The sequence below is a fragment of the Dasypus novemcinctus genome, chromosome 17 (genome assembly GCF_030445035.2).
Source record: "Dasypus novemcinctus isolate mDasNov1 chromosome 17, mDasNov1.1.hap2, whole genome shotgun sequence".
Taxonomy (NCBI): domain Eukaryota; kingdom Metazoa; phylum Chordata; class Mammalia; order Cingulata; family Dasypodidae; genus Dasypus; species Dasypus novemcinctus.
In genome coordinates, this window is record NC_080689.1 from 16,507,058 (window position 1) to 16,531,104 (window position 24,047).

Here is a 24,047-nt window from a genome sequence, read left to right on the forward strand (position 1 = left end):
TTACCAAGACAAGGAATTCAGAGCTAAGCTGTTTGTTTCACCAAGTTGTTGTGAACCATCCCAAAAAGTTACTGACAAACATTTATCCTTTCATGATAGCTGCTCTGGCCTATCTATTGCATAAGGTCATTTATGTCTCTCCCAGTCGCTGACATGCATTTTCCCTCATTATAATGGAACCATGTGATTGTAGATCTATTTTATTGTTGGGTGCCTATGGGCATAGCTACATCTCGACCCAAGAATCCTTGAACTGGAGTTATTCCTATCTAAAGAATGTGGCACTGTGCTGGGCACAGTTTTACAGGATGGTAAATGCCAGCTGAAGTCTGGTGAAGTCATCTGCAAAACTTGTTGCTTGGAAGGTGTGGTCATCATTCAGTCTGCACCTCCTTCCACTTTAAGCCAACTTGGCAGCATCCATGCTATTTCCCCCATGTCCTCCCAGTCCAGCCAGAGTGCTGATTGAAAGAAGGCTGTGTGGTGGGTTTGACTTCTGTGGAGGAGAGTGGAACTTTCATTCTGCAGAGCCTCCAGCCAACTCCCAACCTGTTATTAAGCAAGGGTTGAAAGAAACCTTAGATTATAAGATATTTGTATTCAAACTTCGAATGAAAAATGTCTGATTATAATTTTGTGCCTGAGGTAGCATAAAGTGGTGCTTATCAAAAAATGATTCACTTCTCTGGTTTCTGGTAGTTAGAGCCGTGCTTCTCAAACTTTAATGTGCATAGAAATCCCTTATTAAATTGGAGATGCCCATTCAGCGAGTCTGGGACAAGGCTGGAGACTACATTTCTAACAAACTCTCAAGGGATATTGCTGCCACCCTTGGACTGCTTTGAGTGGTAAGGGTGTAGATACACATGATCTGTAAGTTATTTCAGGAGTTGGTGAGAGTTTTTCATGCTCAGAAACCCCTTTTCCATGTATTCCTCCATCAGGTCAGGTTTTTTTTAAACACCAGGCTTGATCTAGAGGAAAACAGAGATGCCTGCGATTTGGCCTGCAATCGTAGCATAGGAACTTGGGTTGGTTGACATGTGACTTTAAGATGGAGCCACCATAGAGAACTTCTTGGCAGAATGCTTAAATCTGAAATGAAACTGATGGTGCACATTTTTAAAATTCAGAACTGTGGAGGCAGGTTACATAATGTACTTTCAAGATCTCACAGGTAGCCTGTCCTCAGGTATCTTACTTGATGTGGTGGTTCTGAAATTCAGATTTGACCACAGTGCTCCCTTGTTTATATACTACCTTTGCCCTCAGGATGATGCCCAAACCCTTAGCTTGGCATTCAAACCCTTCATGATTGACTCTTGCCAAAGGAGTCCTTCTTTATCGCTTGATATCCCTTCTTTTACTCCTCTTCCTCTTTCCCCAAATACTCCAGACTGGGGGCACCACTCCTCCTAAGTCTGCTGCAGTTGTCTCCAGTCACCGTGCCCCCTCTTGCCGCCTGGCTCTTGCACATATTGCTTCCTCTGTATGGCACCTCCATCCTCCATTCCCATATAGCTTCTACCTCTTAGCCTTTGTGACTCTAGTTTACTGGAAGAGGTGACATATCTGATCTCCACTGGCCTGAGTGAGCTCCCGTCCTCCACGTGGTCACATTATCCCATGTACTTACCTTCTGTAGTAGCGTTTCTTTTGCTCACTATTGTTGTGTGTTCAGCAGACCATATTTTCCAGGTTCTGTAAGCTTTTTGAGGGCAGGGCTTGGGTATACCTCACTCATTGTATTCCCAATATCTACCAGGTACTCAAGGATTTGTTCCAGGAAGAAAGGAAGGAAGCATGAGAAGGGGAGAAGAGTGTAAGGGTAGAATCTTAAACCATTTGGTTAGAGGTTGATATCTCACTCAGTGGTGTTATGCCAGCATGGGACATTTGCTGGGCATTTCCAGCACTGGAAATTTGAGAGGTGAAATTAAATTCGGGGGTGCAGTATTATAATCTTAGTCAACAAAGAGTAATCTGATTAATCCTGGGAGGCATGAGAATTCCTTTTAGTGTAACCCAAAGGGAAAAAAAATTGCCTGTGTTTTAATCAGAAAACCAGTCAAGTTAGTTCTGTGTTAATAAACACAAATAAGGTGTTTATTAATCATTCTGGTATCTACTATTTTTAAAGATAACCAGAAAAATCATGGTTTAGCAGTTTCTGATGTCTTTGAAATTATGGTGTGTCAGTGTGTAATTTGATTTAGATATTTTCAAATCATTTTACAGCTATGGAAATAAGTGGCTGGCTGGGCTTTGGATAATAACTTTAAGTTTTGACTAGTAATTATGTTGTTAACAAGAATGAGAAACCAAGTAGTAGGGTCTAAATTTGTGTCACGAAACAAGAACTGTGTTACTGGCTTCTTTGCTGTATTACTTTTTAAGCCTTTTTTCTCACGGTTTCATCCATATCTGATCTTAATGGCATCTGATACCCTAAGATGCCACTTATCTTCAGGTTTTCTTTGATGCCATAGCACACCCATGCCCTCCATTACAAATTCAACCAAGGAATGAGAGGTGCACCAGCAGGAACCAGCTGGCACATTCAAACAGGGCGGCCAAGGTGGGTTCAATTCAAGGACCCTTGTCAAGGGTGTGTGCAGAGCTACAGGAGGCCAAAAGGGAGTGGTACAGCACCTCAGGACTAGCAGCACGACGGCTTCTTACCACCGGGAGGAGAGATGGGAGTACTTGGAGAAACCCAGAAAAACTAGCAGGAGCTGGCAGGAGTGTAGTCTTGGGTGGGACTGCAGTAACAATAGATACCCTGCTCTCACTATCCTCCCACCCTCTGGATCATTAGTGCCTCCCTTCAATGAACCCAGCCCCAAGCGAGAGGGCAAGGGAGCCGTGCAGGCAATCCAGTAGGGTCAGCTTCCAGGGCAGAGAGCAGGGGACAGGAGAGCAGGATGGATTTGGAGGGGCAAATGGGAAACGTCCAGCACAAGAGTCTGTTGCATGTAAAGTGAGCATCTGTCTTTCCATTGTCCTTTTGTTGGCAGCCACAGATTTAGAGAGAACCGTTAGTCAATCAAAGGTTAACGGCCTTGGACACGTGAGATGTCAAGGTAGTGGTGGTCCGAGGGACTGTCTTCAGTGTCCACCAAAGCCCAGCAGAAATGTTTCTTTATCTGTAGCAAGGCTGCCTAGACAGAGACCAAGTTTCTTCCCCTTGGCTAGAGTTGCACCAACTCAAGAGTGGTCATCTGAACCGCAGCCCTGATTAGCATTTATATCTTTGATGAACAGAAAGGGTGGAGATGAATATTTGTTCAATAAATACTATTGGAAAGTAGAATGCTATTAAATGGTCCCTACCCTGTTCATTTAGCTTTCAGATATCGCCCCCTGCCCCTCGCCGCCATTCTCTTGTTTCTCACAGAGCATACGTCATATCCTGCTCCCTCCCCCCCTGGTTTCCGGTTAGGTTCAGCCAATGGGAGGAGGTTGGTGATTGGAGGAGAAGAGAAGCCTGGATGGTTCTCCCTTCCCTGTCCCTCGCAGTGGTGGTCTCCGTCAGCCTTGTCACTGGTCCACCTGCTTGGAGGCCCTTCTTCTGAGTCTCCATCTTCTGAGTCTCCATCTTCGGGAAGCCCTGACTTAGTAACACCCCCTCCTCCCATTTTCTCCCCAGCTCTAGGGCTGGTAGAGGCTTTCTGTAATTGCTTTTTTGGAGGAAAGGGGACTTGGGGTGAAGAGAGGCCTTTTATTTATTAAAAAATAATAATAAACCAGGTTTATTAAGGTATAATTTATATACAGTAAAGTTCATCTTTTTAAGGTATAGAATTTGAGTTTCAACCAATATATAGAGTCATGTAAACATTACCACAATGAAGATACACTTCTGTAACCCCCAAAAGTTTCCTTGTACCACTTTGGAGGGGATTCCCTCTCTCTACTCTGTGTCTCTGACAACCACTGGCCTGGTGTCTGTTCCTATAGTTTTGCCTTTTCTAGAATGTCTTATAAATAAAGCCATATGTATGTTGTCTTTAGTGTGTGCCTTTTTTACTTATCATAATGTTTTTGAGATGTTGCCATTTTGTTCATGTTATCAGTAGTTGGTTGTTTTTATTGCAGAATAACATTCCATTGTGTGGATGTACTGTGGTTTGCCCATTCACAAATTATAGATATTTGGGTTGTTTCCAGTCTTCATCACTTATAGAAAAAACTGCTATAAGTGGTCTACATGTGCCCAGGTATTTTCATTTTTCTTGGGTAAATATCTGGGAGTGGTGCTGGGTCATAGGGTAGGGGAAGGAGTATATTTAATAGGAGTATGTTTAAATTTATTAGAAACTGCTAAGCTATTTTCCAGAGTGAATGTACCATTTTGAATTCCTCCCAGCAATGAATGAGAGTTCCAGTTATTCCACATCATCACCAGCACTTAGTATTGCCAATTTTTATGTTTCAGTTAATTTTGGCTGTTCTAATAGATGTGTATTATTTTGTCTATTTCATTGTGGTTTATATTGCAGTTCCATGATGACAAATGGTGTTGAACATTTTTTCATGTGCTTATTTGCTGTCTATATCTCTTTTTCAGTATATTGTTCAATCTCTTGCCCTGTTTATTGGCTTGTTTGTTTTTTTCATTATTGACTTTTAAGAGTTCTTTTATATTCTGAGTTCAAGTCCTTTATCAGATATGAGTTTTGCAAATATCTTCTCCCAGTTTGTAGCTTGTCTTGTCGTTTTCCTACTAGTGTCTTAAAGAGCAGAGGTTTTGCTTGTTATGAAGTCCAATTTATCACTTGTTTTATGATTCATGCTTTTGTTGTCCAACCTAAGAAATCTTTGCCTATCCCAAGGTTGTGAAGATTTTTCTGCTATGTTTTCTCCTGGCAAATTTGTGGTTTTAGCTCTTACATTTAGATCTATGATCTATTTCAAGTTAAGTTTTGTATTTGGCACAAGGTATAAGGGTTGCGGTACCTTTTTTTTCCCTTGCAGATGTCCAATTGTTCCAGCACCATTTGTTAAAAAGATTATCCTTTCTCCATTGACTTACTTTGGCACCTGTTTGAAAATTGATGGACCTGTATATGGGTCTATTTCTGGGTTCCCTTATCTGTTTCATTGATCCATATGTTTGTCCTTATCCCAATACTGTCTTGATTACTGTACCTTCATAGTAAGAGTTTTTTTAATAAAGATTTATTTTATTTTATTTACCTCTCCCTTCTCCCTCGTTGTTTGCCCTTGCTGTTTCTGTTCATTTTCTTTGTTTCTTTAGGAGGTACTGGGAACCAAACCCTGGACCTCAATGTGGGAATGAGATGCCTAATCAATTAAGCCACCTCTGTTCCATCTTAAATCAAGTAGTATGAGACCTCCAACTTTGTTCTAACCCAGACCTGTTTTGGTTATTTAAGTCCTTCCCTCTGACATAAAACTTTTTTGAATCATCTTCTCAATTTCCACCAAAAAGCCCAAGTAATTTTGGTTAGGATATCTTTGAATCTATAGATTAATTTGGGGAGGATTAGCATCTTAACAAAATCAAATCTTCTGATCCACAAGTATGGTATATCTCTCCATGGTCTTTTTTAATTTCTCTCATCAGTGTCTTGTATATATTTTACTAGATTTATTCCCATATATTTCATGTTTTTATGGGATAGGCAAAGATATCGTAGAAAGTATTCCAAAGATATCTTAGAAAGCATCATTTTGAAAATGGTACCACAGGCGCAGCAAGTTGACACAAGATGAGGCAACAAGAGATGCAGGGAGGAAAAACATAATGAGAACACAACAAAGATGAGAGTGGAGGTAGCTCAAGTGATTAGGCATTTCCCTCCCACATCTGAGGTCCTGGGTTTGGCTCCTGGTGCCTCCTAAAGAAACAAGGAAGATGAAAGACACAGCAAGTGCAAACAACAACAAGGGGGTGGGGAGAAATGAAATAAATAAAATAAATCTTAAAAAAAAAGAAAATGGTACTGGATATTTTTTCATTTCAATTTTCATTGTCATTGCTTGTATATAGAGATAGTTGATTTTTATCTCTTGACTTTATATCCTGCAATCTTACTAAACTCAATTATTAGTTCTACTAGCTTTGTGTGTGTGTGTGTGTGTGTTTGTAGATTCTGTGAATAAAGGCTTTCTTTCTCTCCAATCCATATACCTGTTCTTTTTTGACTAAGATACAGGGTTGAACAGGGGTGATACAGCAAACATCTTTGCCATATTTTCGATCTTAGGGGTAAAGCATTCAGTCTTTCATCATTAAGGATGATGTGAGTAGTTCCTCCTGCAGTTTTTCATCTCTGGTTTGTCTCACTTTTCCCTGGTTCCTCCTCTAGCTTTTCCCTGGTTCCTCCTTTAGCTCTTCTAACACTTCTGTAACTGGCCCCCCTATAATATATGTCATCTATTGACCTACCTGGCATGCTTTTTTCCTGGATGGACCCTGATGGGAATAGGTCCCATCAGAAGACAATAATAAATGGAGTTTGGGATGGTGAAAAGGCTAGGTATCACCACCTTTGTCCACATGAGAAGGTGAGGCCCCAGGGTTTTGGTAACCTTCTTGATGCCATGCAGAGAGAGTGCAATCATTTTGGAACTTGAAGTCATAAGAACTCTATGGATTATGCTACAGCAAAGAAAACTGAAATTGATATTATGGTTTGTCAATCAGGTATTCTCTCATAACAGCAGTTAGAAACTCCATTATAAGTGTTTAAAAATACACCTTCATATATCCTTGAGTGTGGTTAGTTAGCCTCTAGAAAACCTTACTAGAAACTGATGACAGGTTATCTCTGAGAGGGGAGCTAGGTGATTAGGAGAAAGAGAAGAAAGAAGCTTATTTTTAGCTGCATTTTCAAGGTTTTCAATTTTGCACTATGTTTCTGTATTATCTAATTAAAAATTAAATGAAATACTTGTAAAACTATAAGTTATGACTAGTACTGATATATAAATTAGAGGCTCCACATAAACATTTAACATGTGGTTCCTTCCAATTCAGGTTTCAGCTCAAAAAATTGTGAAGAAGCAATAACAATGCAATTAAACAATTAGAATTTCAAGCTTCAAAGGCAATCTTACTTTCTACAACAGAGTTAATCACAGAGTCTAAAGATTTCTTTATGCTTTTTCACAGGAATATATTGCCCAATTCAATTTTAAGAAATGTTTTGTTTTGTGTGGCTTTATTTCTGGGAGACTCAAAAACCATATTCCCATTGGGGTGGAAAACGGACTGAGTTTTACAAGAGCCAGGCAACAGCTGGCAGAGACAAGAGAAGGGAGGATGGGAATCTCGTCTCTGGTGTATCATTCACATGGTGGTGAGGGGTGGCTGCAAAATGATCAAAGGTTATGGAACCAAATAGTAGAAAAATCAAATGGAATGTGTAGCCTAGGACGTGCTGTGGTGCCAGGGGAAAGGGAGGGGACCTGCGGCCGCAGCGCTGCGGCTTGAGGCAGCCCATGGGCAAAGGAATGAGTTACGAGACAGACTCCTGGCGGAGGTAATGTTATGCTAGTCGGGAGACAATCATATGCCCCGTGTAACAGGACTCTCCGAATTTCTATGGGGTTTGGCAACTCAAAGCATAGTTTGTTTTCCAATCTGTACACCTCTGTACATGGCCCCGGCATCTGCCTCTCTTTTGCTTTCTGCCATCCTCCTTTCTTGCCTTCCCACCTGCAAGTTTTGATTGCTTTTGATGGCTTTAATGTATTATGCAATAAACTGTAACTATGTGGGGTTTTGCTCCAGATGGTTGTGTGTGGTGAGAGCAAAGGACTGGTTGGCTAATGCAATTAGGTCAACATAGTTAGTTGCATTAACCCTTTGTGTGCTGCATGTACTGTATCCTCTTTGCAGGGAGACAAAATATTGCAATGTGGAAATAACTGGCCTTGAACTGAAGAGTTTTGGGTAGTGCAGCTATTACTTTCTGGCAAAGGAAATTATTCCAGGGCCTTTTCCAAGGCTTCTTTATAAAGTGAAGAAATGTGAGGCACAATTACCTTCCCAGTGAGAATATGAAAATGGTGTAAACACACTGCCTAGCAATTACCTAGTTAATGACACAATTGGCAGATAGAGATGGAGGTTGGAAAGGAAAGTGGCAGTGGCAGTAAATTGTCACAATTTCCTGAATGCTTTCATTCTTTTGATACTTAGTACAGATTTTTGTTTGTGTTTTTTCCTTTAAAAACTTCCCATCCATGCACCTATAATTTCACGGTGCACCTTGTAACTCAGAATGGCTGCTGGCCTGGCTGACCATTTTACTGTGTCTGGAGACCAGAGCAGAAATTGATCCATCTCAAGACTGGATGGGAAATGGACGTGGCCCAATGGATAGTGTGTCCGCCTACCACATGGGAGGTCCCAAGGTTCAAACCCTGGGCCTCCTTGACCCGTGTGGAGCTGGCTCATGTGCAGTGCTGGTGTGTGCAAGGAGTGCCATGCCACTCAGGGGTTCCCCCGGGTAGGGAAGCCCCACGTGCAAGGAGTGCGCACCGTAAGGAGAGCCGCCCAGCGTGAAAGAAAGTGCAGCCTGCCCAGGAATGGTGCCGCACACACAGAGAGTTGATGCAGCAAGACGAGGCAACAAAAAGAAACACAGATTCCCAATGCCACTGATAAGAATAGAAGCAGTCACAGAAGAACACACAGCAAATGGACATAGAGAGCAGACAACTGAGGGGGAAGAGAAATTAAAAAAAAAAAAAAGACTAGATCATGTTATCAGAACACGGTTATGCCAACCACACAAGCAGGCTATCTGCTTCTTTCCTTAAATCTTGCAGTTAGAAACAAGTGACCAGGGCACCCTCCAGGTTTCATGGGAAGTCTCTGGGAGCAGAGCAGCCTGCCACTCTAAATCCTGTGGGAGTTCCTTGGAAAAGGTGGCATTATCCTTCTACCTTCAATAGTAGAAATGTGTTTGGTCATATGTGAGCAGAGTGCTTCCCACTTGTTAGGAGAGGCATGGTCTGTCCGTTCCCAGCCCACAGATGCTCTGCTTCCTGTCCTGAGGACAAACAGGCCAACTGTCCACTGATTAAAGTGATGGATGGGATATGCTTAGCCATTTGTGCCTTTAAAAGGTAATGTTGTGTATATTAATTTTACTGGAAGGAAGAAAACATAGGGTTATCAACTGACCTAATATATCTGTTTGAAATCATTTGCAGCGATAAAACCTGTCGAGTCTGGTAGATTCATTTCCTCTTGTGAAGTGTTTGTCCTTTGTATTGTGTATTTTAGGGAAAGTGGCCATCCAGAAAGAAGACTTGCAGAAGTACCATAACAGAGACACCTGGTTCCAGCTGCAACATGTCGATGCTGACTCAGAAGTACAGGTGAGACCCTTCAGCAAGCCATCAGTTGTCCAGAATTCCATGGAAAGCAAAGCCATTGGAACCTACTGGGGATCTTTGGGAATGGTTAAAGAAATATATTTGGTGTATTAGTCAGCCAAAGGAGTGCTGATGAAAAGTACCAGAAATCTGTTGGCTTTTATGAAGGGTATTTATTTGGGGTAGAAGCTTACAGTTATAAGGCCCTAAAGAGTCCAGCTCAAGGTACCGTAAAGTCTGTTGCCAAACCCAAAGTCTTGCTTCAACAAGCAAGATGGCGGGCCATGTCTGCAAGGGTTCAGCCTTTCTCTTTCTTCTTAAGGCTCTGTGGTCCCAGCTTTTCCTATTTCAGCTTTAGGCTGGCATAAGGCTCATCTCTCTCCCTCTGGGGCTCATTTCTTTCTGGGCTCAGCTGCTCTGTTCTCTTCACAAGGTCTGCTGTAAACTATCAGAGTTGCCTCTCTCTTCCCAGGGCTGCAGGATTTTCTGGGTATCTTCCTTGTGTCTCTATTTTATCAGCTCACCAAAGGGGCGGGGACTCAATGCTGCATTGCACTGTAATAATGTGGTTGAAACAAAGCCCTAATCTTAACATAATTTAATCAGACATCTCAGCTGAATCTAATACAATCAAAGGATAGCCCAGAGGAACAAATGAGTTTACAAATATAGTCTATATCTTTTTTTTGGAATTCATAAATAATATCAAATTGCCACATTCAGTTTTCGGCTTTAGTGAGGAGTAATAATTAGCAAATATGTGTAATCTCCTGTTTATACTTAAAGACTAGATATAGGCTCAATAATTATGTTTATGCCACACTTTGTCATGCATGATTGAAGCACCTTTAAAAATACATAAAATAAGAAAGGAAAATAACATGTAGTTGAGGGTAAAGAGAAAATATGGGTACGAAAAAAACAACAACAAAGCCATGGAGTAATATTAGCACACAACCTCAGACTGCCACATTCTGCATATTTGCTAGAAGCCAGACTGTGTATTTGGTTCTAGGATCCCTGGCATTCAAAACAGTGGAAGATTCCCACAGGACTGGTGATTTCTCCTCCTAGCTGGGGAGGCTGCAAATTCACAAGCCCTAAGGTCTCCAGCACTGGGCAGCTGACATTCCCAGAGCCCTCCTGTAGCAGTAGGCCCACAAATCCGTAGTGCCTGGCATTTGGGTAGGTCGGTCTCAGCCTTGCCCATAAGAGGGAGAGCAGTGTGATGGTGGTGGTTACTGCTCTGGAACATAAACCCAGGCTGAGTGGCAGGAGAGAGGGTCTGTGTCTTGTCTTGTCTTGTTAACACTGGCTTCCCCGTTTCTCCAGTAAAGACTATACCTTAACCCAGGCCATTTGTGTGTGTGTGTGCGCATGTGATTTGTACTTAACTACAAAACTATAAAAAACACTCACCGTGACCCAAAAGGACAGAGGTCCTGATAAGAAGATGCAGAAACATTATCAGCTGTGGGTCCTTATATAGACCCCAAGGCTGTGATAGCCGAACATGATGGTAAGAGCATGGCCTTTGGCACAAGCAGATCTGGCTCAAATCTCAATTCCTTCATTTACTAGTGAAATGACACTGGGACACTTGCCTCTTCTGAGCCTCAGTTTCCTCATCTGTAAAATGGGGCTGTCATAAAGAGTGATTGAGATAACTTATATGCAGCTCGGCAGTGCCTAACACATCACAGGGTGGTTGTAATAATTGCTGTTTTTATAGTTAGTGAATGATGTCATGGTCGAAATCCCGGAACTGGATACCTTGTTGGGGCTTTGCCCGGGCCTTGTCTTGCCGCCTCAGCACAGACAGATGGCATGAGACTTCACCAGAGGCAGTTCCATGGGTCTGATGGGGAGGCACTCAAATCCAGATGGCCAAGTACATGGCCAGGTACACTATTCCCAGAGGTCAAGGGTCAAGGGCAGTGTTAGAGAGAGGATCAGATGGCCCGTGTGTCCTCTGCTAGCGCTCATCTCCGCAGGCAGCTTTCACTGAGGGGTGCAGTGCAGTGGGCTCAAGAGGACGGTCTGTGCTGAGCTCAGGGGTGGCATCCCTGTGGCCAGGAAGGGGAGCCCAGCCAGAGGGATGGTCGAGGTCCTCTACAAAAAGTCAGGAGTTCAGCCAAGATGGGGGCTGAGTGGATGCCCATCTTGCCTCTTCCAGGGAGGTGACAGCAGAATCAGCTCTGCTTAATGAGAGTCCACATAGTCTTGTGGAAATTAAACTACATTATCGTTGTTGGCAGAACTAATGACCGAATTCAAAGTGGAAGAATACAGTTCTAACAATAAAATAAGGACCATTCCACCTGTGCTCCTAGCAATGTAGAAATCTCACATTTCAAAAGATAGGATTTCAGAGGTGATGTGCTATAATGACATAACAGTTTTGACTCTTTAGAATGTCACTTGGCCCTGTTTTTCATTTTGGTGATTTCCCTTACCACTTTTGTTCTGAAAATAATAAAGTCTGATGGTATCATAATCAAAATAGCTTTGATAAGCATTCTGCAGAAATGTGGTCTTTACCATTTTCTTTGCACTCAATTTTTATTTCCAGATTTAAGTTTGTTTTTATTAACCAATGTAGCTTTTCTTTTTTCTTTTTTTTTTAACTTCACCTTTTATTTTGAAATAGTTATAGATTCATAGAAAAACTAAAAAAAAAAATAGTACCCAATGAAATGATTAGCAAACTTGTGTCTTCTCCTAATTACACTTAAAGGCCTAAAGGTCCCATGTTGGCCTTCACCAGGTTTCCCCTAATGTAATATCTGATATAACTGTAGAACCACATCACAATCGGGACACCGATATTTGTATAATCCACAGACTTTAGTCATATGTCACCATTTCTCCGTGCACACATTTGTGTGTGTGTGTTCTTTACAGTTTGGTCAGATGTTTAAATTTGTGTAACCACCACCACCAAGATTTGGGAACTGTTGCATCACCACGAAGCTTATAAACATGAGTGCTGTGCTTTAATTTTATGACTGTGTCACTGGAATGTTTAGTAATTAAAGCCATACGGTAGCTCATGTGTTGGTGGACAAGTCCCTTTATCTGCTGTCAGCCTGATTCTTATTATCTGTCAAATGGAGGTGCTGACTCCACCTGTGCCAGCTTCTTAGGAATGTGTAAATGCTGAGAGGCAAGTGTAAGTTAGTACCATAAAGAGAAAGAGGATGGAGCTCTTGTGCGCTGATCACCTAAGTCCTAGGCACAGGCCAAAGCTCTTCACTTGGATTATTTAGTTCTTAAAGTTGCCCTTTCATAAAGTGACCATTTACAAAGAGGGACTAGCGCCCTCCCCTAGCTTCAAACTGACCTTTCAAATCACAGTTACAACCTTTTCTCTGCAGCTATCATTTCGTTTTGAAATGTCACATTTACAATTTTTTAGAAGGGCAGAGGACAGCATATGGTTTCTCAAACCCATCTGCGAGGTAATTCACAGTTAACAGGCATGTGTCAGGGAAAAAAAGTGCCATAAAAATGGGGCCAGTGTGAGAGATCGCTGAGTCACAGAAATGGGGGGAAGAGACCATTTTAAACATTTCTCGCTTCCTTCTGGAACTGATACTTTTTGAAGGTCTTTGGTAAATCACTGTGTTTTTAAAAAGTAGTCATATCTCTTCCTTCCTTGAAGCAAGGTAGGTAATGTGAGGATAAAATGATTGGAAGCCAGCTAGGGACAGGCAGCTTTGCATGGGTGGTGAAATAGTTGAAATTTTGACCTGTTGCTACATAGGCGATAACAATTGCCAAAACTTTACACTCCTAGGAAGAAAAGGAGAACTGCAGATTCTTTGTATTGAATGGGAAGAGGGAGACATTCATTCATTCATTCTGAAGGGTTTGTTGAGCACCTCTTATATGCTGGGCATGGTTCTGGGCCCCTCGTGACCAGGCGGACGGTCCATTGACTTTCCCATCCCCTCCGAGGATTGTTTGAGTTCTGTTTTTGTGCTTTGTTTGGTTTTGTTTTCATAACTTGTAATTAATGTTTAAAATATACTTGGAAAAGAGCACAAATCATAAACATACAGTTTAGTGAATTTTCACAAAGCAAGCACACCTGGGTGTCCACCATCCAAGAAATAATCATTGTGTATTACACCTTGTAGCAATCAGGTCCCAACCTTGAAAGATCAGACAAGTGATTGGAGGAAGAACCTCAGCTTCTCTTCGGGACACTTGGGAATTTCTTCTTTTGTGTATCAGACAATTCTATTCGAAGGATTTCCCCCAAAACAAACAGTGCCAGCAGCTGTCCATATCTCAAGGATCTAACTTTTAAATCTTTCTGATTTCTTAAAAGAACTGGTGGGAGGGGGATAGGAGTACAAGACAGGGCTTCATGACTGAGTTAAACTTTCTTTTTTCCCCTTTTCCTTTAATTTATGCGTTTTCTTTCTTCTCCTCATCCTCCTCCCCCTTCTTCTTTTTTAAGTTTCTCTTCTACTTTTGTCATCTCTATTCGTGATATTCCTATCTGCTTACAACGGGGCAGAAAAGTCAGAAAACTAAATCAAGCCACATGGATTCCAGATTTGTCTCTGTCTTGACTCTCTGTGCCTTACAGTTCCCTCTCAAAATAAGGACAGTGGCATGGTGTGTTATTGCAGCTAAATCACCACCTGCCCTCGATTCTTATAGCCGATCTGTGAGATGGGCTGGGGCGGTCGTCCCTGGGGCTATGAGGTGTGGGCATGGCGCGGGGTCTTTCTCGGGGAGCCAGGTGCTCCCCGCCCTCCCGTGGTCAGCCTTTTCTCGTGACACCACATCCCTCTCCACGTGGGGAAAACAAGGTCCCCTGAGAAAAATGTATAAGAACCACCAGTTGCCTTTTAAAACTTCTCAATCTCACTATGCACCGTAAGTAAGAACTGAAAAAACGATTGAATCACCTTTCCTTCTCTCGCTCTCTGTTCTAATGCTTTGTCTTCCCATCAACTAAAATAAATGCAAGGACACGTGCCTGAATCTGAATAGCTCTAGCCCAGGCAAAAAAGGGTTGCTGGGTACAGTGACGCTCAACCATCCATGGGTGGCTTGACCTGCCCCCGCCTGGGTCTCAGGGGCTGGGCTGAGGTGGAACCATATCTTTCTGCCCTCAGTGGGACCGATAACGTCTATGACTGCCTGGAACAAGAGATCAAAACAAGTCCAGGCTTCTCAGTTTCTTCGAAGCATGGAGGTTAGCCGAGAAAGTTAAGCACAGACAGGTATATCTGTGTCCGATACTCTTTGAGCAAGAGGGTTTTTAAAAGCCAGCTGTCAAAGAGGCTATGCTTTAGAAAATGAGCACTTCCTCTCTACCCAGGAAACAAATGGGTGTGGAACCCTTTGATGCGGGCCGCCCCGGGCTTTCAGGTTGCTGGCTTGGGTTGTTTGTGCAGGGAGGTGGGTCTTCAGCATCATTTACCATCAAGCACATGGCCTCACCAGAACCACTCACCCTTGCAAATTGTGGGTATCAGAACGAGCCAGATGTGACATAAGTGTTGTCCAGTGTGAACTGACATAAAGAAAGGGTGTGATTTTCTGTACTACAGATTTATTTAGAATTCACTTTCTGGAGGAAAAGAGTTATTTCTGTAATGGTATAGTGTGTTTGTTTTTGTTTTATCTCAGACCATCCACCTCCCAAAGTACCAGAAAATAGAAACAACAGAAGTTATCCTACAATATATGACATCTTAGTAGCAAAGTATTTACTCTAAGGGAGGAAAATATTAACAATCACCAGGATCCAATTACATTGAGGTACTAGTCTGTCTTCTTGGGAAAAACAGGAAACAGGAAAGCTAACACTGTGCCATTTGACAAGGTTTGCCAATTTGTTAGCAACTGTAACACTGGGGGTTGTTACTGACCTCACCACAGATGCATTCTTTACCTTTTCTTGAAGCACAATAAAAATAAATTCGTGATTTGGTCATCTAAACAGTGATTGCAAATTTCTAAACTAATGCCAATGAGAGTTGGTACTCCAGCGCATTTAAAAATGCAGGTGAATGGGAGTGGATGTGGCTCAAGCAGTTGAGTGCCCACTTCCTAAAAACAAAACAAAAACAAACAAGCAAAAGAAACAACAACTCAAGGGAGCTGATGTGGCTCAGTGTTTGAGCACCAGTCTCCCACATATGAGGTCCCAGGTTCAATCTTCGGTCCTGGTACCTCAAAAAAAAAAAAGGAATGCAGGTGAATAATGTCAAACTGTCAGGAAAATCATTTGTTAAATTGCACTATTCTAATGATACCAAATTCTTATTGTATTATCATGATTTTCCCTATATTTGATTTTAAAGGGCAAGTTAATTGCTATAAGCCTCCATGTCCTCTTCAACTAAAGGATAGTAGCATCTACTTCATAGTCACAGTGAGAATTACACATAATCATTTGTAAAGCTCTAAACCCGTGACCAGTGCTCAAAAAAAAAAAAAGAGCTACTGAAAAAAAGAAAAAAAACTTGACTTTGTTGGCATCATTATCATCATGATTAGACATGACTTCTTGTGTCATTTTGCTTCTCAAGTCACAGATTCAACGTGTCATTGAAGCCTACCTCCCTGTTTACCCATCATCAGTTATTGGGCTCCCAAGGATTTGCTGGTAAAATAGTGTACTCAGAAAAAATTACATGGGTAAATGCTACATATTGGAGATTCCACTTGAATATAAGTTATATGAAGGCAAAGGCCATGTCTGTTCTGTGCCTAATAACTGGTATTTATTGTAGTGCCTGGGAAACAGTGGGTGGTTGATGAACACTTGTCAGATGAATGGATGCTTTCAGATTCGGATTGCTCAAGGCATTTGTGGGAAGAGAGCTGAGAAGTAGACTGCTGTACAGTCAGGCCACTCTTACGGATGACAGGAGCCTCGATACTGAGCACTTGCCTGGGCGAGGTTCCCTGCCAAGTACCTTACTTGGCAAACAGTTGGGTCATACTAGTTATGCTCCGAGCATTGCTCAGGGCACTTACATATAGTAACTCAGAGATTTCTCGTCACAGTAGGCATCATCTCGGGGGCTTTCTGAAGGTCACACAGTTAGTCCACGGCAGAGCCAGGAATCCATCCAGGCTGGTTCTGAAGTCCCTGTGTTTGACCCTTGGGCAGTACTGCCTCTTGGTCACTCCAACAGCAGTGGGGTGGCATGCTGCTGTTGGTAAGTTCTCTGTCGCTCTCTGTATCTTATGGGTGAGGAAATAGGCCCCCAAAGGCAGGCACCTTGCACTTGCCACACGGCTACTGTGTGGCCAAGAGTCAAGCCCAGGTCTGTCCGGGCTTGTCGTACTGGGGGGTTTGTGTGTCGTGGCCTTCAGGCTGGCGTAGTGCCTTGCATGCAGGAGGCAGTGGGACTCGAATGTTTGTGAGTGGACTTGCTCTTTGCACTCTGTGGCCAAAGTCAGGCCTCTGCCTTCCAGTCTTCCTGGACACTTCTGTCTGTATCTTCTGCCCCGGGAGGAGACTGGCTCTTAGGTGTTTGTGCTGCCACAGAACCCAAAGGCAGGCTGAGGTCACCGATTCTCACAGCCTGGGGGGAAGGTTCATCTCAAGGCTGCAACCGCTCACCCGTGGCTGCTGCTCCCTGCACAGCACCCACCTCTGTCAAAGGAAGTCCTCTCGGTTTTGGTTAGTGTCACAGGGCGTGGTGGGTTGTGTTTTTAATAACAACTTGCCATCGAATTCCCAGCAGGGCGCGCCTTGGCCTGGGATGCCGCCAGCAAGGCTCATCGTTTTGGAAGCAGCTATTAGTTTCTGAGCCTGGTGATTATGGGAGCCCATCAAAGGGGTTCTCGCCCCTGGAGGGGAAGCTTGGGTTGCTCTAAGAAAAACTTTCACGGGTGACTTGTGGGCGCTTGTCTCTTGTGCCACATAGTTAGCTTAAACCACACGCCCAGAGCGGGTGGGCCTTTGCGGGGTACCCTGGTGGCTGGGGACCCTGGCGGGTGCACAAGGGGGGGGTGGCTGCCGCATTTGTGTCCAATCTGTGGTCTGTCATGCTGCACAAATGGTCGAAGATGTCATGCAGAGCGAAACCAGAGAGAGGGGCTGCCCCTGAGGCGTCTCAGCACCAAGTCCTGGCTTTAGTTCATTTGGGGAGTAAGTGGGTCGTGCTGCCTCTGGTCAAAAGGACCCACTGTCACCTCTGTTCCTTGAGGTGGTTTCCTGAGAGGGTGCGGCTCGGTGGGGTTCCTAGGTGTGGCCGCAGCGCACACATGTGCACGTTCCTCGCCCCTCGCCTCCTGCACTCCAGGAGGCGTCACACCTGAGGGACGCATCCTGTTGCTGGTTTTCCCTCCTCTCACCCCTTCCTCATCTTTATATCGTCATGACTGAGATGTCCAAGGCAGACTCTCTCTCTCTTAAGAAGAGCTATTGAGCATTTCTTTGAAATGATTCAAAGTCAGGGCTTGGAGTTCAGTGAGTAAAAAGATGGTTCTCCTGAAGGCTATGGAGATCCACAGGGTATATGGTCACGGCAGATGGCTTTGGAGCTCAGGATCATGTCAGTGGGCCCTACTTTGGAATTTGTGCTCCCGAGTGTAATGGAGCTGGACTCAGATGTGACCTTCCTACACATGCCTCTTCTGTCACTTTCATAGAACCTGTGATTGGTGCTAGGGATGGTGCATACTCAGGGGACTTGAATCTCTGGACTGCCCATGTGCCAGCTGGGCCCTGAGCCTCAGCAGAGTGGCAACTCCTCCTCTCTGGTTCGTTGGTGTTACCCAGGTCAGCTAACAGGGAGGTGAAGATGGTCAGCCACCACACCAGGGAGCCAAGAGTGCCTACAACTGTAAGCAGGGGAATTGCATCCGTCATCCATGTGGAATCTAAGCCCCCTTTTGATCTAGAAGTGGAGTGGACATCGCCATACCAGGGTCCACAGAATGAAGGAATCAAATATGGACTAGAGTGGACTTACTGATATTCTATTGTAAAACTATTGTGACCAGTAATAGAGGAAATTTTGCATCGAGGTGGAGAAAGTGGCCACAGAATTTGCTGAGGGCAGGGAGAGGGAAGTAGAGATGTGTAGTGGGGGCATTTTTGGGATTTTGAGTTGTTCTAAATGATACTGCAGGGTCAGATGCTGGACATTATATATCCTGCCATAACCCACTGAATGTACTGGGGGAGAGTGTAAACTACAGGGTAAACTATTATCCATGTGGTGCAGCAGTGCTCCAAAATGTGTTCACTGAGTGCGATGAGTGTGCCACAGTGATGGGGACGTTGTTGGTGTGGGAGGAGTGTGGTGGGGGGTGGGGGATATACAGGAACCTCATTTTTTTAATGTAACTATTTTTTGTGATGTATGTATCTTCAAAAAAACCAATTTACAAAAATGATGAGGGGGGGGTGGGGAGTGGGTTATGTGGGAACCTCTTAGGTTTTTTGTTTTTTTTTTATGTTTATGTTCCTTGTGATCTATTAACTTTAAAAAACTTAAAAAAAATAATAACATAGGGGAAAAAAAAGAAAAGATGGTAGTAACTCTCCTATGCTTAGGCAGCAGAGCCTTATTGCCCAGAAGAGGGATTTAGGGAGATTAATCCAAAGACTGTCGGGGGGCGGGCCACACCTGGAGCCTCGAGCTGCTGCGGGTGAACGAGCTGGCGCGTCCTCTGGGCCTGCAAGGCCCCAGCCAGGACCCTGGTCTGCGACCCGCAGCGAAGGCGAGAGGGACCCGTTGTCTAAGGACGTAGCGAGGGCGGGGCACGGGCACGGGCACAGGCTTCGTGTCCTACGAATGAACACCGGCCCGTCCGAGCACTGGCACAGGAGGCGAGGAGCACCCTGCGCGGCCCCCCGGCCCCGCCGCCAGCCCAGCGCCGCCGGCCGAGCACAGGAGGGAGGCTTCCTGGGGCCGCACGTGGCCCCCCCAGGCTGGCAGCGCGTGGGGGCGGAGCCCGGGGCCCCGTGGTATCGGGGGTGCGAGCCCCTTGGGATTTATAATCAGGCTAGGGACTAGCATGCACACCTGAGGAGGTGCAGACGGTTCGGGGTGGCTTCCAAAGCTGCCCAAGGAAAAGAAAGAAGTCCAGCGGTGACTAAGAGAGTTCAGGGTCGCTAAGGGAAAGAGTAATTAAGACTCTGGAGGTGGGGCTAAGGGAAGAGGCTAATTAGGTCTGTCCCTTGAGTTCTCAATTTCTGACTTCTGTGTTCCCCTCACCCATTCCCAAGGCTTCCGTTCCCGGATTCCTCGGAGGCAAGGCATTATTGAAATGATCTACTTGGAGATGATCAGTTCTGCCTCCTGCTTTTTAAAAACAATTTTAATTTTAATGCTCTACACATATACAACAAGTGTATACTTTCAGAGAAAGGCATACATGTGATATCATACCTACACTTGCTTGTTTTCAAGAGTTTTTTTTCTCTTTTCCTTTTCTTCCTGGATCCCTACTCCCACTCTCCTCTTTTCCCTCATAGACCCCTTCTAATAACCTAGTATGCATCCTTGCATGGCCATTAATACTTTTTTCTATACAGATAAAATCATATGCAATGTATTAATTTATACAGTCACGGGTATAGATGTAGATATGAGCGTGGGGTTGGAGGTACAGCTAGAGCTAGACATATAGAAGCACATCCATGTCCCTGCGTCCACTGTTCTCCTTGTACTGTTTTCCTCTGCTCCCTCTTCTTCTAGAAGCATCTATGAGCCTCTACTTTCCTATGAAGAACAGGGCTCTGAGATTCTCTTGCGTCTTTATCCAGGCCTCGCCAGACAGTGATCCAAATACAGAAAGCACAAAGACCGGATCTCAGGGCAGAGAGCCTCTTCCCTCCCCCTGTGCCTAGCCCCACCCACCAGGAGTCTTTAGGATATCTCACTCCCAGGCCCCCTGCCATACAAATGAACATCAGTGACCAATTAAACAGGTTTGGGATGCTGCCTTTCCAAGTACCTTTTCATGACATTCTTTGACCTCTTACTTCTGAAACAGCCTGTCTGCTTTGGATAGAGCCGGAAGCCTGTATGTGCTTAATTGTGCCAGGCAGAGGGCTCCGTGACAGAGCCGCTAATCCAAACAGGCTTTTAAACATTAAACTCGTTGGGAGGAAAGCTGCATCACCATGCCTGAGTCACTGGGATTGGGTCCAGGAGCTTTGAGTTGGAGTCATCTGGAAATAGCCTGTGGATGCTCTGTGGAGTCGGGTGTATTAATATGTTTTATGAATAGAAGTTTAGGTATCTCGTGCCTCGACTCACGGGGAGCAGGTTTCCTCAGAGTTGCGCCTCCTTGGCTGCATGGGACGGTGGCGTTCTCCTCTTCGTGACACGCTTTGTCGTTGTGCATTTCAGGGCAAGGTCCACCTGGAGATGCGGCTGAGTGAAGTCATCACGGACACCGGCATCGTTTGCCATAAACTCGCTACACGGTAAGACCCGCAGCGGGAACTGTCGTGTTGAATCATCTCATGAATAATAAAACCTACCAGGAAGCATGACTGATTTTTTTTTTTAAACAAGTATATCAGAATTTCCAGACTTGATGGGTTCCCAAGGTGATGTTGGTTTTTAGAGGTTCTGGCACATTCTTAGTAGCCTCAGTCAAGCAAATGTTTGTCCTGAGAGGTGAGGTTTTGAATATTTGCAAGTAGCCAAAGTTCTTCAGGGCTACATCAAGGCAGAAAGCATTGGTATTATTATCCCTGCATTACAAAAGAGGAAACAGAGGCCCGGAGTGGTGATGTGGCTCGCCCAGGGTCATGATCAGTAAATTGCAGAGCTAGACCTTGACCCCAGGCCTCTGACTCCAAAGGCAGAGCTTGGTCTGTCCTTGTGTGTGGGCATGTGTGAGCGTGTGTGTAGCCCTGTGTTTTAAGTTAGTGTTAGCACTTCTTAGAAGCTGTGGCCCGCATACGCCCACATGCACCACACGTTTTGAGAGGGTCCATGGACCTGAAGCCCAGCTGTGGCCCTTGGAGCACACACGCCCGGGGTACGACCCCTGCTCTCTAGCCCCTGCCCCTAAATATACAGGATGCAGGGGCTCCTTTCTCCCTCTTCTCTCACCCCCCAAATAGCATGCCCAGTGTGCGTCTTTACTACACTAGCTGATCTTTTGGGTTCTAGGTGGGTGGCTGTCAGAAGGTACCGGCTTGTCCTATTCCACAGTGGGGGCCACAGGTGTCCAGAGAAGCATGTTAGTGGGAGTCCCTCCCTTGCTCTACATGGAAGAGGAAGTGAAGACTTGCAGCAATCAGTGCTTGGTGATTGGAGACCTATTCCCTTCCTACAGGCCAAATGAGAAGGTGATCAGAAAGTTCACCATCTTCACCTGTGCAAGCACCAGCTGGCTTGATCTTTGCAGAGAATCTGTTTCCTGAGCACAGCGTTTAAAGGGCCCTGGCAGCACATGTGCAATTGTGTGATGAACAGATGCCCTGGCCTCGGGCTTGTAAAGATGATAAAGTTAGCATTAGTGTTTCAATCTATCATCATTCAGGGCCTGGGGGGGTGGGGGGGTGAGGAGGGGACCCTGCCTTGTCCACTGCCCCACCGCAGTGGCAGGGTCTGCCCACGGCACTGCCCTGTGACGGCTCCATCTTTGTTCCTGCTCTGGTGGCTGAGATCTGGGCGGCTCAGTGCTGGATGGCCGCCGGGTAGCATGGAGGCCAGGTTGTCGAGACCCCAAACGTGTCATCTGAAGCTCGGCAGACTCGTGAACACCTGGGTGACAAGCTAACGGAGTTTTGTACCTTATTCTTTTCTAACACTTGCTCTTCTTAAAATAGTTGCTGTGCTAAGGCCGAGTTTTGCTCTACCATCCTTAGCAGTGAGAAGGGATGTTGCTTATTTTCTCACTTATTTTTAGACTTTTACCCTTGTTCAAAAAGGGCTTAAGGCTGTTTAACAGGAGCCTTACATAGAACAAGCAAGTGTGCATTTGTGGTAGGGGAGAAAGAACGAGAGCAAGGCTGGGTGTAAATTGGCACCAGAAGGGGTGAATACAGGGCATGCCGGCCCTAGACTAACCGCGCCTTCTGTACCCAGGGCCCAAGGCCCACTTCCCGGTTCTGCTGATGAAGGGAGGCCCAGTGCTGGCTCCCGTCAGGGACCCCGCACTAGCGTTCCTGGGGAGCGACAGGATTCTGACATTTCGGCCACTAGGGCAATAAGCCTGAACGGGTTCACTGTGCAGTAAACTGGGTACTAGAATAAGGAAGCTCCTTCATGTTGTCCTTCCTGGAAACTTAGGGGCTCGTTTTCCCAGGCAGGAGCCCAGGTGTCATCCTGTCCCACAGCCCTGTCTCCAGTAATCCATCCCTGCCTCTCCCACCCTTGCTCTCATCCCACCATCGCTGCTCTCCGGCGTCACTGCCGCAGCCACCCGGTTCCTCTTGCTGCCCTGTCCACGACCGCACAGGGGCCTCCCACACATGCAAAATGACATCCAAACACCCGGCACCCACTCAAGGCTCTTTTCTCTTACCTCTTCCCAAAAGAACCCGTCGCTCTCCTGCGGTGGCGTTCTCCCATCCCTGTGGGTGGCTTGACTCTCATCAGGGTGAGATATCAAGTCAGGCCTCAGGCTTCACCTGGGAAGCCTTCCTGGAACTTCTCTGCCAGGTGATTCCCCTGACACACTCGTTAGCTCCGAGCCCCCAGTCTCCCAGCCCTTGGGCCCGCTCACCACATGTTATTACCCTGCTTGTTTGCTGACATCCTCTTTAGACTCTCTGGGCTCCTTGAGGATGTCTAACACATAGAAGGAACCCAGCGAGGGAGGGAGAAGGAAGAACGGAAGGTGTTTTAGGGGGCTTCTCATCGTTTCCTTGATGCTGGTGTTCCACTCATTCCTTCACTCATTCAGTCACTAATTTATTAAACAAATACTTACATAGCATTACATTCCAGGCACCGCTGTAAATGCTTACTAAATGCTCACCGATGTGATACTCCTAACACCCTTATGAGACAGATTCTCTTATTAGCCCCGTTTTACAGATGAGAAAACTGGGACAGAGTGACTGCAGGCAGTCTGGCTCCTGAGTCCCAGCTCATAACCCGACTCGGTGTAATTGGGTGCCCCTCCCTGTGGCCAGGGCCAGAAAATCTGGGGGCACCACTCTGAATGCCCGGCTCGATGTAGAAGTAGGTGTCAGAATAGCGAGAGGAATTAATTGACGGCACCTCATTCAAGCCACCCTCTCTGCGTGGTTTTCTCATTGAGTCTGAGGCTCTGTTCTCAGCTGAGCACTTGGAATGCTGCCGGTCCATGTTGCGGGTTAAATACTGATTCAGAAGCTTTATCACCTAAGCTGAGGGCAGAAATGGCACCTTGTGAGCTTTAGGGAGTCTCGCTCACACGGTCTTTCTTCATCCTTTCTTTTGTGCACGTAAAATATTTATGGCAAAAACATGTACTGAGGGCCTGCCATGGGCCAAGCGGCGAGTCCACACCTCGACCGTGGGGACAGTGCCGTGGGCATTGGCCCCTTCAAGGACGCCAGGGCCCTCCACAGGAAGCATTTCTGGGTCTGCTTTACCTCAGAGATAAGTAGAAGGTGGGGGAGACAAGGAGACTGAGCGAGACATGCAAACAAGAATGTAAACACCTATTTTTACCCTGGAAACATTTGCCATTTTTTTAACCAGGATGCTGAAGAAAACAATCATGCAAGCAGATGACATTTCTGG

General features: G+C 45.2%; 1 protein-coding gene across 2 annotated transcripts in view; it reads left to right on the plus strand.

Moving 5' to 3' along the window:
• RASA3 (RAS p21 protein activator 3) overlaps positions 1–24,047 on the plus strand; it is a 215,786-nt gene that overhangs the window by 129,412 nt on the left and 62,327 nt on the right. For both annotated transcript variants that reach the window (XM_058278341.1, XM_058278340.1), the window contains exons 4-5: positions 9,266–9,360; positions 20,706–20,782. In XM_058278341.1, coding sequence (XP_058134324.1) covers positions 9,266–9,360; positions 20,706–20,782 — 172 coding nt within the window. The remainder of the gene's footprint in view (positions 1–9,265; positions 9,361–20,705; positions 20,783–24,047) is intronic.